Here is a 14,778-nt window from a genome sequence, read left to right as displayed (position 1 = left end):
CAGAAGTGGAAAAACATGTCTATTCTGTTGACAACAACAGCTTGAAGAAGCCAAGCAAAATTGCAGCATCAAATGTAAAAGGTAATTATAAGGGTGGTGGAAAAGGATTATTTTATTCTTCATTCTGCAACTTGTTTCAAGCATGGTTTTTCCACTTTTAACTGCATATGAATTAACATGTTATATTATAAACAATATTGATATTAAATATTGCTGAAAAAAATCAGTCATTACTGAAATAATAAGCATTAAGATTTGTCAAGGGCTTTTTAGCTAATATCTCTAATATTATTAGAGCTGCATTGCATTATTACTTATTTTGATATTGAAAATCCCAATTGTAAATAGAAGGAAAAAGGCCTTATTTTTCAAATTGCTGAGAATGCTTTGGCTCTGCATCTGTTATCTGAAATTTTATCTGAAATGTATTTGACAGTTGCTGCTGATCAGAATTCAAGACAACAGGAACAGAGAGGCACAATGGTGCAGCTCATTGCCTGTAAGGATGAATTAAATATGGCCATGCTGAAGGTAATTTTGGTTTTTAGGAAAACAGGATTAACAACTGCAGATTGTTTCTAAAACATTGCTAATGCTTCCAGTATAGCTGAAACTGTAATGAGAGGATGGTATGAATAAGGAGACTAGAAATTTGTGTTTCTAATCTGATTGTATTCCTGCTAGCCATGCATGAAGTCTTGATTGACTGGTGCAGTTTTTCAAATGATGGGAAATATTTTCACAGTCAGATCTCTGTCTGACTATTTCAGCAACAAGGGTAAAGACTGAATGGGATTTCAAGATAAAATCTGTAGAACATGTCATAGACTCTTTAGACTGAATGGGATTTCAAGATAAAATCATCTGTAGAACATGTCATAGACTCTTCGATGGGGCAGTATGCTCTAAAAATAAATGGAAAACCATATATGAAATGTCTCAAATTTTTCATGTTGCTCTTTGTGATTTGGTTGGATTTTGTTTCGTTTGGTTGTAAATTTTATGCTTGGCAGTTTCAAATCACAAAGAGGTCCAAATTAAGGGCTGACATATTCTTTCAGAGGGCTCTTGCACTTTATGAGTACTTACTTTTGGCCATTGTTACAAACAAAGTAATGTACAAGATACATCTGGAGAATGAAGCATGATTTTGTGTAGCCAAAAAGTATAGCCATACTATAGAAACTTGAAAGTTTTAGTATAACTTGAAAATAGCATCTTGAAAATAGCTAAAATAGAAATGTTAATTTAATTTGAATAGGACTTATTTAAGAGACATCATATATTTCTTACTCTTCTGATTTTTTTTTTTTGTTTAACTGTTCTATTCTTTGAAGTTTACTGTTTTGGGTTTTCTTTGTTTGGGGGACTTTTTTTTGAAGTAGAGCTCTGAATTGATTGAAGAAATTGATCAAAAATGGTTTCACAAAACCAAGGGTTTGTTACAAGCCTTTAAATTAATTTTTAATTCTGCTGAAAGCTCCACAATTGAGAATTTATTTAAAATTAACTTCTTAGATTTGTTTTTCACAGCTTCTTACAGGTTCGTTTATCAGTAAGACTGCAAATTAGTTGAGCTTTCAGGATACACACTGCACTCAAGAATATGTCTAAGTATAGATAGTGAAGAATACCTCTTGCAACATCTTTAATGATGTTTTTAGTCTTGTATTTTATTGTTTAAAATTGCTAAGCATTCTGTAAAGTTATCAATAGTATGGCTATTCGAAAAAGAATGGGAAATTAGTATTGTTGCTTAGCCTTAAAAAAATGTAGTTAAACATGCATGGCAATAGTACAGGCACAGTTAAGATGTTGCTACATTGAACACAGTGATTCTGTAATCCTGAGAAAAGCAAAATTGCACACACACACAGAGAAAAGGCATATTGCATTTAAGCTGATTGATTTTGAGGTGCAGTGATAGCAAGCTATAACAGAAAAAATACTATAAAAGACATTTTTGATTTATTTAATTATTATTTGAAATCATGCAATGCTGTGTTCTTCTCCAGGGGATTTTATTGACAAAAGCTGAAGAAAGTCTTAGCCATCTTGAACAGAACATTCAGGAAAAATATGGTGGGGACACATCTCGGTGTTCTGTGGAAGATTTAGAGTCTCTTATCGAGGCCAAACTTGAGCTTGCTTCTATTTCTCAGCAAAGACATCAAGCAGTTTTCAGGTAAGTAATAATATGAACAACATCTTCTTGCACATCCTTGACTACTGAAGAAAAAAAAAATTCCTTAGTTTCTACATTAATATTCTAAATCATAGTAGACAACCGTGACTGTCCATTAGTGTATTGACTAATGTAAGATACACTTACATTCCTTCACATTCCTACTTCCTTACAAAGGCATTCCTTTGTTTTATTATTGCTTTATTTTGTTTTTTAAAAGATGATCATTATTTGCCTCTGATTTCTGTGAGGTGTTTTTGTGATACAGAGTTATATATAAACTAAGAAAAAGTTGCAATCTTCTCTGGTTTTGGATATGATAGGTAATGTGTTTTCTTACAATTTGAAAGTGTACAACAGAGGACTAATGTTATCTCTGAACTACTGAATTCCACTTTATTCTAGAATGACTTGTGTTACTGTCCTAAAAGAACATTTCTGCTCCATACAACCTTTAACATATTTGTATAGATTTTAACGGGCATTAATTTTATTTATTGATAGTGTGTATTGATTTATTGATAGTGTGTGAAATACTGTTTTATTTACAAGATCTGCCAGATACTTTGTCCAAACTACAATTCCCAAATTCTGGGTTTTTTTTTTTTCTTTTTCGGTTCTGATTTCTTTAGGAGAATTTAATCAAATTACAATTGTGATGTTCTTTGAATATATAGGGCACACAAAAATGTACTCACCCTTCATAGCTGTTAAATTCTGAAAATTGTTTTGATCTTTTAGCTGGAGGATTCTTCTGTTTAGCATACCTGTAATTTTACATTAATTTGTGTAAGAAGGATAATAGTTTTAACAATACATCATTTTTATTAGTGTGGAGCTCTTCTCATCTAATTTTTTCTTAGGTTGAAAAGTCTTTGAGGGTACTAATTGCTAACTAGGGTGTGGTGAGCTGCGCGAAGAAGGAAAAGGGGTTGGGGAAGGAGAGCAAAATGACTCTATATTGAGATTAGTACACTGTAATCAGTAGTTGTAATTTTTGTCATTTCTAATCTGACTAAACACACCAGAATTGTTGCAATAAATCTTATATCACAGTGAGCATCAAATAAAACGAAAAAATTCACCTTTTTTTACTGTCGGAATAGTGCTGAAGATTGCTGAAACACTCCTGCTGATGAAGTGGTAGGTGATTCAGCAGGCCAGTAGATAAACCAATCTCAGTGAGATTTTTTTACCCAATTAGCAACAAATGTTTTCTTTTGTGTCAAAGCAAACCAACTTCCTTCTCACAGCTGTCTTAGGTGAATAAACAAATCTCCAAATCAATACCCTTTAAAAACCACAATTTCTTTTGCGTTGCTATGGTACAGCAATAAAAATATTAAAACTAACAAGGGCATGAGCTTCACAGTGCTGTATAAACTAGTGAACTGAAAATGGTAACAGTCTGCAGGATGGTCTTTCACCCAGGTGTTGTTTATGTGATTTAAAAGATAGCAGTATCCAAAAAGTTTGAATATTAGGACTCTAATCACTTAGTAGTAATGTCATTAGTGAAGGTGCAAAGTAAGAACTTGTTGGCTATTTGTGGACATTTCTCATCACAAAATGTAAATCAATTTCAGTGCCTTTTGAATCATATCATTTAACCATAAATTAGCAAAGGGAAATCAATCAGTCACTGGACATTGACCTCATCATGCTTTTGAGTGTCATTGATTTTATAAAATGACCGTATTAGTAACTAAGTAGCAGTATGCAGACTTATGAAATATCGTGTGCATAGCCTTAGCTTGATACTAGGCCTAGTAAAACCTGTATTAGTTGAGTTCTGTCCCAAACTTTATCATCCTGCTAAACTGGTTCCAGTGTGCAAGCAGTTTTCAGTGGACCCTTCATTTTGTCAAGAAATTATATCCTAGTCTAGTTTCTCTGTTGGTTTATAACTTGTCTCAGATTGAAGAAACTTTTTTAGAATCTCAAGGATTTCAATGGATCATTTTTTTGCGACTCAGATTTTTGATGGGTGTTTAATGGGCCTTATATATTGAAAGTGGTCAGTAGCAGGAAAAGAAACCACCAAAACCACAGTAAGGGTTTGGGCTTTCTTAAGCTATTTTACAATTTTATTGCACTGCCATCCATGGAACCTGCTGATAAATCTGCCTCAGATACAAATGAAACATTCCTTCAGACAGTTGAATGTTTCCTGCCTGCCAGCCTAGAAGTCAAACTTTGCATGATATTACAGAAATTCATCTTTTTTTTTTTCCTTTGGCAAAATGACTTAGTGGTGAAATTGTTATAGTCAGCTGTACTTTCCTATTTTGATCATCTTGTCACTTTCTGATTCAGCTGATAAAAGGATGTGTATTTTGTCAAGGGAAATATATAGACACATCACTCTTGTTGACAGCTGAAGAGGGTCACAAAAATTTCATCAAGGGAAGCTTCTACATTACAGCTTCTGTCTTGCAAAAAATGTAAGCCTCAGAATAAGTTTATGTATAGGACTAATGCCTTGGATTTCAAGGAGAGTACTGACATGGTGTCTGCCCTAAGAATGTGAGCTTCCTAATTACCCATGTGTGCCTGTCTGCTTATGTGAATAAATTGCTGCTTAAAACTGTACATATGTGAATCTTTGGGCTTATGGTCTATATTTTACTTAGGAAATTTCTATGTAAGCATGTAGGTAAAAATAGCCTCATTTTCAGAGTTGCTAAATGTTGACAACAACAGTTAGCTGGCGGCAGTGGTGCTCAGGAAGTTAGGTTAATATTTCTGTATATACTCTTAGGTGCTGTACCTTCTCCAACCTATTTGAGATATGTTAAACATAGCATCTCAGACAATGTTTTGAAAACAGTCAGGTTTTGCTGTAATGTTAACTTTGAGGGCCGGTTTCAGGGGAAAATTCTTCTTACAAAAAAAAAAAAGAAAAAGAAAATCAGTTGGGATATTTCATTGCATTATCCTTAAGGTCTGTTTGCTTTTATAAGAAAATTCTGTTTTGTCTTTTCCTTTGTGAAAGAGAAGCTTATCAACAAATTCAGTATTGATTTATTCTGTTTTCATTTTGTTGAATAAAACCAAGGTAAAGGGATGATGAAGGAGATTCATAAGGCTTGAATTCTGAGAGGTAAAAGGCATAGAATAAAGATATCAACAGCTTTGGTTCCCATTGTTACTTTGGGGTCTATTTGTGCTGAATTGGTGTAATCCATCCAGGTCTGCATCACAAAACCAGCAAGTGGGATAGCATCAGAAATGACAGGAAGACTTTAAATATCCTCTTATCTTTGGAGGTTATCCATCCTCTGGTTAGATATATGTTGACAGAGTAATGTGAGTGATTGCAAAGTAGTGCAGCTTTTGTTCTGACTTCTTTGTGCAAGATCTTTGCCTCTGCAACCATTAGTCTAGAACATCTCAAGTGCAGTAAATGCACATAGACCCTGAATGTATCTTGCATTAAAAGCTCTTTACAGTGTTCTGTTAGTGTAAAAAGGACTTAAACTGTTCATAATTTTCTTTTTTTTCCCCATTTGGTTCATAGCAGCCAGTCTCTACGTAAAGAGAGTCTCTCTATGTAAAACACACCATAGATGAGAACTTTAGTTATACATTGTTAACAATTAACCTGATGAAAAATCATTTAAAGGTGAGGTAGGGATACTCTCTGGTACATTTGCATTATTTCTGTGGGCAAAGAATAAGCAGAATTTTGGAAAAAAACCCAACAAACCTAAAAACCAAATTCAAAAATGTCTTAGAGAAGAGTTTTACAGACGTAGAGGACAATGTGCAATTAGAGATGGAAAACCAATACAGAGACATTGATTTTGGCAGCTCTCAGAATATTTTGAGTAGTGTGCTCTCTGGGCAACAAATCCTGTTATTAAAATGATCTTCTCACTATGATGGCTTTGCAGGTGTCTTCATATCATCAAGAGAATTGTATTCACAAAGTCTGCTGTTATAGGCACACATTTTTACAGATGTAATGAAAAATGAACAGCACATCTGAGAGCTCTAAAGAGACAGTAGAAAGGAAAAAACCTCAGGAGTTAATATTTTGAGAAACCTGACAATATTTTGAGATCCCAGCTCACCATTTTTGACATGTGCTATTGAATGCTGCACCAGTCCTAAAGGACTCTGTATCTTTCTTGGTGCTATTTGGAGTGAACTCCAGAAAAGGATTTAGGATTTGGGGTGGGGGAAGTAGACTCAGGCCATGTGATTGCTTACTGACAAGGTTTTGTGAGGATGGCACCTGGCTCAATTTTTGGTTGAAGGTGTTTACTAAGATCCTATGAGTATTTGGCCATGTGGATTTAACAGAAGGATTAACATGTAGCCAGGAAAGGCCTTAAGGAGGAAAGTGTTACCTTACTTTCTAGTTGTGGATGAGATACAGAACTCTGCTAATATATGTTATCATTTTCAGTATTTTTACATCTTCTAATTTCTAATAACCCATCCCTGAAGACAGATATGCCATGGTTGGACTTGATCTAATGACTGGACTTAACCTAACAGTTGGACTTGACGATCTTAAAGATCTTTCCCAGCCTAAACAATTCTATGACTCTATGTGTAACTGAAAGTTAAAATGGAGTTCTGTTTTGATTGCTCCAACAGAATATGATATATCTTGGTTTATATATTATTATCAGGTTATGGCTGTTATTGGCAAAACTTTTTCTCTTACTGCTGTTCTGTCACTGTCATAATGCAATGCCTACAAATTCAGAAAAGAGTCTGAGTGTGGTGTTTTGTTCTACTGAAGCAGAAATTGATAACTGCTGATTTACAGTTCTGGCAGTCAGAAATGAAGTATCTATTTTAATAAAAGCACAAAGTGGCAAATATAACTAGTATTTTTAAATAATTTTGCTTTGTTTCCCAGTGTTGCTTTGGCTTTCTCCTCAATTCGACTTCTCCAAGATGCGAAAGTTTTTAGGATGGAAATGACACATTTTCAAGAAGAACAGGATGGAAAGGAGTGTTTGGTATGTGTGGGTATTTGTTTTAAACTAATCTTTCTTAGTGTATAAAGTCTTGTATGAAGTATTGAGTGATTTTCCTCACACTGGAGCTTAGCAGTCATTTGTATTAGATTGTTACCCTCAACCTGGAGAGAAAATAATCCATGACATGCTTCAGATACCTGCTTGCCTAAGGGTGTATTCACTGTGTCTATAGTCATCATTATAATTTGTATATGGTTAGTAATTAGTTTGTGTTTGTATACTCTCAAATACACTGAAAACCTTGTTTCATTAAAAAAACTCCGAACAAACAGGAAGTGGATAAACTAGCTATCAGGTGAAAATACTGCATTATTCTGTTAAGGTACTTCAGGTTTCTGGATTGAAAACCTACTTCAGATGATTCTCTTTCAAAGAGTCAGCCCTCGCAGTTCACATCATCACTGTGTTCCACATTGAGCAAGATTTCAGCTGACTTAGTTGTCTAACACACAGGGTTTGGAAAGCCCAGGTGCAAAGTCTGTTGGTCACACCCCACACATTCACTTCCAAGCACACAGTAAGTCAAACTGACCCACATGGACAGAACAATTGAGCAGTGAGATTTTGTAACAGGCATAACAAAACTGGACTTTCCTGCGTGCACTGTATTTATTTTCTGTCTGTATTGCATATCAGGGTCTTCTATCTTGCTGCGCTTGCTCCTCCGTTTTCTTAGGACAGTCCTGGAGCCAGTAACTGAGTTACAGATATTTTTTTCCTCATTTGCATTAATGCAAGTCAGTCATGATGATTTTTTGTCTAAGTAAAATGCAGGTGGTGCATTGTCCATTGATTGCTTGCTGAAACAAGGTATAGAATATGGACTGTATATTTTCAGTCATGGAAACACTGTTTATAATGTGTGAAGCTGGCACAGGGAGCGGAGCTGAGAATTCTCACAAACCCTTCTAATACTACACTACACCAATATTTGTTTCTAAACACCAGAAACACAAAAAAGTAGAAATAAAAAATTTCTTTCTAGTCACTAGTGAGGGAGCAGAAATTGATATTGACTCTGCTCTACAATTAGACTTTTATGTGCCTTAAAATTTTGTGTAATGCTCCTGTTTGAGAGGAATATGGTCCAAACCGTTAGAATAATTCTCAATAACATATGTAGTATATGGATATAGTTATGGAGCCTCACATAAAAGTGGTTTAATTTTCAATTGTTGACATATTTTTTTATATTTATTAAAAATTTAATTATCAGTGGCCTCCTGTTATTGAAAAGAATATGTATCTATCCCTCAAATAAAGTTTTGTTTAGAATGTTGTTGTTATTTGTAATATATTTGTATTAATTTGATTTATTTTAAACTGACGCTGCTCTGTTGCTTTGGAGTAAGGTATTTGACTTGAAAGTAACATTTTTCTTGTTTTTGGCAATTATTAGGACTCCTTCACTGAAGATGTTCAACTGCCTCACAGTGTAATGGCACAAGACCACATGAATGTACATTTGTGGCTAAGGTGTCGTACAATGTTAGTGACTGCACTAGTAACACAGATACTTGGTGTTGGCGACATGAAAGGTATTACCCTTGTTTGGTTTAGATTTTTTGATTATAATAGGCAATTGAGCCTATTCAGCCACAATTCTTATTCAAAAATGAAAGATACTAAGATTAATTCTGGAGCTGTGTTATCACTGAACAGTTATTTGTATTAAATTCATCCAATCCAGTAAGGCAAATATATTTCTGAGTACAATCTCTTCCCAGAGCTTGTAAAGTATTATATTAATTTTCATTTAATACTCATTATGTTTTTATAAGTCACTTGTGTGTAAAAGTTTCAGATGTTCTAGTGCAATAATAATTATGCTTGCTTTAAAAAACACTGTTTCTGTGTACTTCTAGTTTTAAAAGTCTCAAAATATTTTTTCACTTTTTATACCTCTGATAAATGAAACGTTCCTATATAGCTCCTATGAATGCTTCAGATTATTTTTTAAGGAATTTAAGTGAGATATTACAAAATAGATTTAGGTTTGGTTAAGAATAAAATGTTTTTCATTCCTTAGTTCTATGAACTTGGTATAATTTTTGAGACCCACTTAAGTATCAAAATCACAGTCTTAAGTCTGTAGACAAACTCTTATTTAATCACTTCTGGATAACTCCTGTGAAGGCTGTTACTATTTTGGAATTACGACTAAAATCAGATTTTTGAATATGTAGAATAGATCTTCAAAATCTCATTTTCTATGCTGGTGGCTTACATGTAAAGCATGTATTTGGATGAACATAAACTGAGTGAAGTTTAGAAACTTGGTGGGTTTTCTCTCTTTTAAAAGTAAATTTTACACAGAACTGATGAAATTATCAATGTAGAATCTAGAATGTCATATTTTCTGGAACTTTTTAGTGTAGAAATGACTCCTTAAGAATGGAAGGTAGAATAAATTCTTTTCTATAATATTTTTACTATTCATATATTCTCTTCTTTTAGAAAGTGATGTGGCTGAGCACAGAAGTGTTATAAAAGAAGCAATATCAGAGGCAGAAGCCTTTGGTGATATTGAGACTCAGGCTGAAATGATGGTGCAAGCTGCAATTCTTGACCTGCAAGAAAAACGTCCTGTGACAGGCATTAAAGTTCTTCTGCAGGTTTGAACACAAAGGAAAAACTGTTTGCTTTTCTTTGATGCATTTTTTGTGGAGTCAGAACAGCTGATGACAGCATTAAACATGCTTGAAATAGTGCTGCTAAAATAGATTTTTTTCTACTTTGTGTGATTTGTCCTCATAAATAGACAACAAAAATAGTAACTCCTTTGGTTTATGTTGTCTTATGTCCAAACAGAATGTCATCAGTTTACTCCAAGAGGATACATTTATTTCCCCTCCAGCTTCTTTGACTCTTGTGAGAAGTGTGCTTCTGCTGGCTGACATCCTGGCACTGCAAATAGCAGACGATACAGAACATTGCTCTTCTGCAGGGGAACCATTAAACTTACTTGTTTTGGCACATGAGGCTACCATTAAAGCAGTGAGTATATGTTGGTGATTTACACAGCACTTGCAAATCCTTCCAACAATCTTAATTATCTATTCTGGAAGCTATTTGAGCAATTTATTAGAAAGGGATATTCCTATTAAGTGATCACCTCAGTTTGACCTATATTAGAATAGTGTAAAGAAACTTACCAAACCTACTTATCCAAACTCATCATGCATACTCATCATCTATGTAGTCTGGTATATTCACACAATTTAAAAATACTGAGTACTTGCAAAATTCACATCCAGATGTGAAAACTGAAATAGGTAGTTTGCCTTTTAAAGAGATGTGGACCACTCACTTTTCCCATTTGAAATGAGGGACATGCTCATACAGGGAGGATGTATCTCTCATTAAATTCCTAACTCTTGAGCCTCCAAGTTTAAGAATTTACCTTTGCATCTTAGAATAATTTGAATCAGAAAATCTGTATAAAGAAGCATGATGTTTTAGATTGACAGATTCTTACAATCAGTATGAAGAACTAATTTCCACATAAAGTAAATACGTAATAAAAAAATAAATCTAAAGACATGAAATCTGTGAGAGGAATATATAGTAATAAACCATTTACATAGCTGGTTACCTAAAAATAGATATGCACTTTTTTGATACAGTTTATAGAGCAATTTTTGGCTTCAAATTCTTTCCTCTTATTTCCTAAAACAGAAATTTAATCCATTGAAATATATATTTCCCTAAGTAATAAAGAACCATATGAATCACTTCAGACTCAAGACTTCCAACTGCGAGACTTGCTAGCCTCCCAGAGACTTGACACTTTATAGCCTGTCTCCATCTTATCTCCATAAATTAAAACTCTGACTGGTCCATACATGCTATTTTCTTTTCTGGCCTTTGTTGGATGTCAGATGTCTTTGTAGAAATGACAGTTTCTTTCTAGGGCTCGAGTTACTTTGGAGATCTATTTCTAAAAGACTGAGTTGAGGGAGTTTTCTTTTAGAAACCAAAGCTCAACATTATTAATTTGATCAAGAGTTCATTAAAATTGTTCATTTGCTACAACATTCCTCTGCAAAGAAGACAAGTACAAACTGAAAGGAAGTAAATCAAATCATTTTCTAGTGGCCGTTTTTTGCAAGACCTAACTTACTTTTTCAAAATGCTATTTAATTTCCTGTCTGCAACTTGATTTTACAAAGCTTGCACTTTTCACAGATTTTTGTTTGTGGAGAACCCATTGAACAGAAAACAGAAGATAGTACATTGACTTGCCTGGTCTTACCTGCAAAAAATATCTACCTGCCGCATATTAACTTGCTAGCTCAAGTCAAAATGCGAATTGGTAAGAAAAACATCAATCATTATTTTTTTAGGCTTTAGTTAATTTTCATTCATGTTTTATGCAACAGCATAAAATGAACTGATGCCTCAGAAGTAAATGTAGTAAGGAATTGTTTTCATTATACAAATAAAGTATTTTGAAAGCCAACAGTAGATGCCTGTTTAGCTCCATACAATGTGTATAAGCAAGGTACAATTATGGGAATGACAATCAACAAAGGCTTAAATATTAATGTTATAGCTTGATGAAATTAATGGGAACTTTTTTTAAAGTGGAAGTTAACAATAATACTTTTTCAACTACTGTACAAAGCATTCTTTCTGTGAAAACTTCTTGTATGCGTTCCATGTCTCTGGAAGCAGTTATATAGCAACTAACTAATGATATAAAATCATACAGAATAATACTGATAATTCTCTATCCCAATGAAATATATAGTGTGTGTTATCCTTGTCACCCTTTAACAACTTTTCTTGATAACTTTTCTTTACATAGAAACTTGGAAATATGTTGAATGGTAAGAGAAGACAACCTTGAACATCTGCTTGAGACTTGTTGCTGTATAGAAAATAAAGGGAAAGGAATATTGTCTCCATGCTCCTTCTGCTAAACTTCATTTGGGATATATCTGACTTATAATAGACTAGAAAATCTAGAAATCATTTACTGCACTTTAGTTCTCACTGTGGAGCCTCAGCATGTTGTGGATTCTTTTTCAGGCTGCAACCAAACCACTGCTTAGTATTCAGCCCTTAGGACTAAATAGAGGTAGTCCAAAGTGAACACTCTGAAATACATCTGTCAGGTCTCCAACAGCAGCCACTTTGCACTAGAGCTCCACTCTTTCATTGTGCCTTATTGCTTGTCAGTGCAGGCATGGCCAAACCCACTCACAGGAATGGTTATGTTTGACCAGTTCGTGTTTCTGAATCCACATTTTTAGGAAGAGCCTATGAATACAGATGAATATTGGGGAATACAGTATAAGAGGTATGCAATGCATCAAAGGAACCTTTAGAACTCGTTAGTACAGAAGGAATTTGGGAATTTTGAAATGCTCAGAGAGGTTTAGGTTTTGGCTATGCCTGCCAGGTGAAATGAAGTGATGAAGTGGCTTGCTGCTAGTCTTTCCAGGTGATACGTGAAATGGTTGATTGGTGTAGCTTAGGCTTCTTTTGGATGACCTAGGTAAACCTCAGAGGCATCATAAAGTAGTGAAGCAACATTATAGTTCGGTATTTATATCCTTATGGATCACTTGAATTTTGGGAATTGGATTGTAACAGTAAATATGTAACAGCATTTGTTCAAAGGAATTCTTTTTGCATAAATTGCTTGTCTATTAAATAATTTACTAAGAACTGGTTTTTTTTTTCTCTTTAGGATGCACATTAGCTGAAAAAGTAGCTTGTACAGCTGCAAGAGGAGATCCATTGCAATGGCTACAAGCTCTTAGACATTTAGAATCAGCATTGAAACTTTGCAGAGCATCTGCAACAAAAAGATTAGATATGGAAGCTGAACTTCTTTTTCAGATAGGTAAATCATCCGTGTTTGTACATCATAACTGCCTTCCTAGGCAATATTATGCACGTGGCCTCTCTTAAATGGAGACATTTTACTGTAAAAAATAGAACAGATTTGGCTATTTCTCACTGTGTAGCTGCAGATCTCTCTCCTGTGTTTGTATCACTCCAGCATAGTTCAGGATGCACTCTACAACAAACAATTTCAAATCTCCTATAGAACTTCTTTCACCTGTATGTTGTCAGGGATCAAAGGGTGTAGCCAATAAGATTAAGGACAAAAACCATATTAACATGAGAACCTCTGCACTTGAACAGAAAGGGCAGGTAGTGTAATCACTGGTACTGCAAACAAGCTGGGGACATTTATCCTGGGGCTACTGGATGTGCATCCTACAACACAGACCTGCAGGCCACACTGTGTGCAGCATAGCACAGCACAGAACAGGCCTCCATGTACAATGGTCTTCTAGGTAGAAGAAGTAAATGTTAGGGGTCATTATGATTCCCAAATGTGATTATTCTAGCTCCTCTGTGAAGAGAGTTGTTACACAACCATTGTGCATTGCCTTTTAAACAAACCGGAGACGATTTTGCTTATCAGGAGGAGAATAGATAAGGTTCCTGGAGGGAAAAGCAGATTGGGTCTTGCAGAAAAATAATTAAAAACATCTCGAAAATCTACTTTCTATATTTCTTTCTTAGGTAAGGTGGAACGCCAGGTAACTGAAGCAGGCAATAACAAGTCATCTCAAGCTGTTGAAACCTTGTTGGAAGCTATAAAGCTCAGCCAGCAACATGATCAAAAATATGAGTAAGAAACTAGCTACATAACTTTTAAAATAATTTAAATCATACATGAATATAGTTTTAAAACAAGTTTTTGAATTTTGGTCTGGAACTCCTATTAGGGAGCATCTTTTATGTTTTAGAGGGTTTTCTTCTATTGCAACATAGAAGATTCTGTTCTGTTTCCAAATTTGTACCCTCTCTGACAACACTGGGAACAGAGCTATCAATTAAACAGAGGGTTTATTCATATTTCAGAAGATGAGCTGTGGTCTGCCCCCTTCTAGATAACAGAAATCCAGCTTGAAAAGGTTAGCAGCCAGAAATAGTCAGAAGAGCTGAGGCAGAAGGAGCATAGGAAATGTGTTTGTAAAAGATATCAGGACAGCGACTTTGGCATTAGTTATCAGCATAGAAGATGCCTGAAGAGCTGAGCCAAGACAGCCAATAAATTCTGTCAAGCACCTCTGATACATTGGACTTTAGTTGGTTTTTTTTTTTAGTTTCTTGACCAGTCTAAATGAATAATGTGCCAAGTCTGGTTACAGACAGTGTAAAGGCAGCAATTTACCTTGCTTGTTTGGGTATTCTTTTACTTAAGTTAATGAAGCAGAACTCTGAACACAGAAGCAGTAGCATAGTAATAAACCTCAGCAAGCAGTCAGCATGATGGAAGACGGTACAGAAATGGACTGTGGTGATGTTTTGCAAGTTTAATTTGCTACACTCATTTAATCTGCTACCATCTTTCTAGAAGAATGTACAGCAACATCAGTGGACCTCGACTTTCTTGTTTTAGAGAACTGAACTTACTGGTCACATTTATACAAACCCTGTTGTATATATATGAGATTGTTTAAAGTTGTTTCTTGATGTCTCAAATCCTTTTTTTATTAGCAAGACTAGAAAGTTAGCTAAATTGTTGCCAACTAAGTACAGAATTTGCCATCTTTTCACTTAGTT

At 34.7% G+C, this 14,778-nt stretch overlaps 1 protein-coding gene across 1 annotated transcript; it reads left to right on the top strand.

The window, feature by feature from the left end:
- Nucleotides 1-7,060: 7,060 nt before the first annotated feature.
- Nucleotides 7,061-13,840, top strand: LOC103811347 (chromosome unknown open reading frame, human C12orf55; the record flags this gene model as incomplete). The annotated part of the gene is made up of 7 exons (XM_009084315.1): nucleotides 7,061-7,164; nucleotides 8,585-8,723; nucleotides 9,643-9,800; nucleotides 9,997-10,182; nucleotides 11,374-11,500; nucleotides 12,884-13,039; nucleotides 13,732-13,840. Coding segments are annotated over exons 1-7 (923 nt in total), but the record flags the coding sequence as incomplete, so codon positions are not given.
- Nucleotides 13,841-14,778: the final 938 nt, after the last annotated feature.

This window comes from Acanthisitta chloris, unplaced genomic scaffold (assembly GCF_000695815.1).
Source record: "Acanthisitta chloris isolate BGI_N310 unplaced genomic scaffold, ASM69581v1 scaffold6921, whole genome shotgun sequence".
In the NCBI taxonomy this organism is placed as follows: domain Eukaryota; kingdom Metazoa; phylum Chordata; class Aves; order Passeriformes; family Acanthisittidae; genus Acanthisitta; species Acanthisitta chloris.
This window is presented reverse-complemented; position numbering and strand designations above follow the sequence as displayed.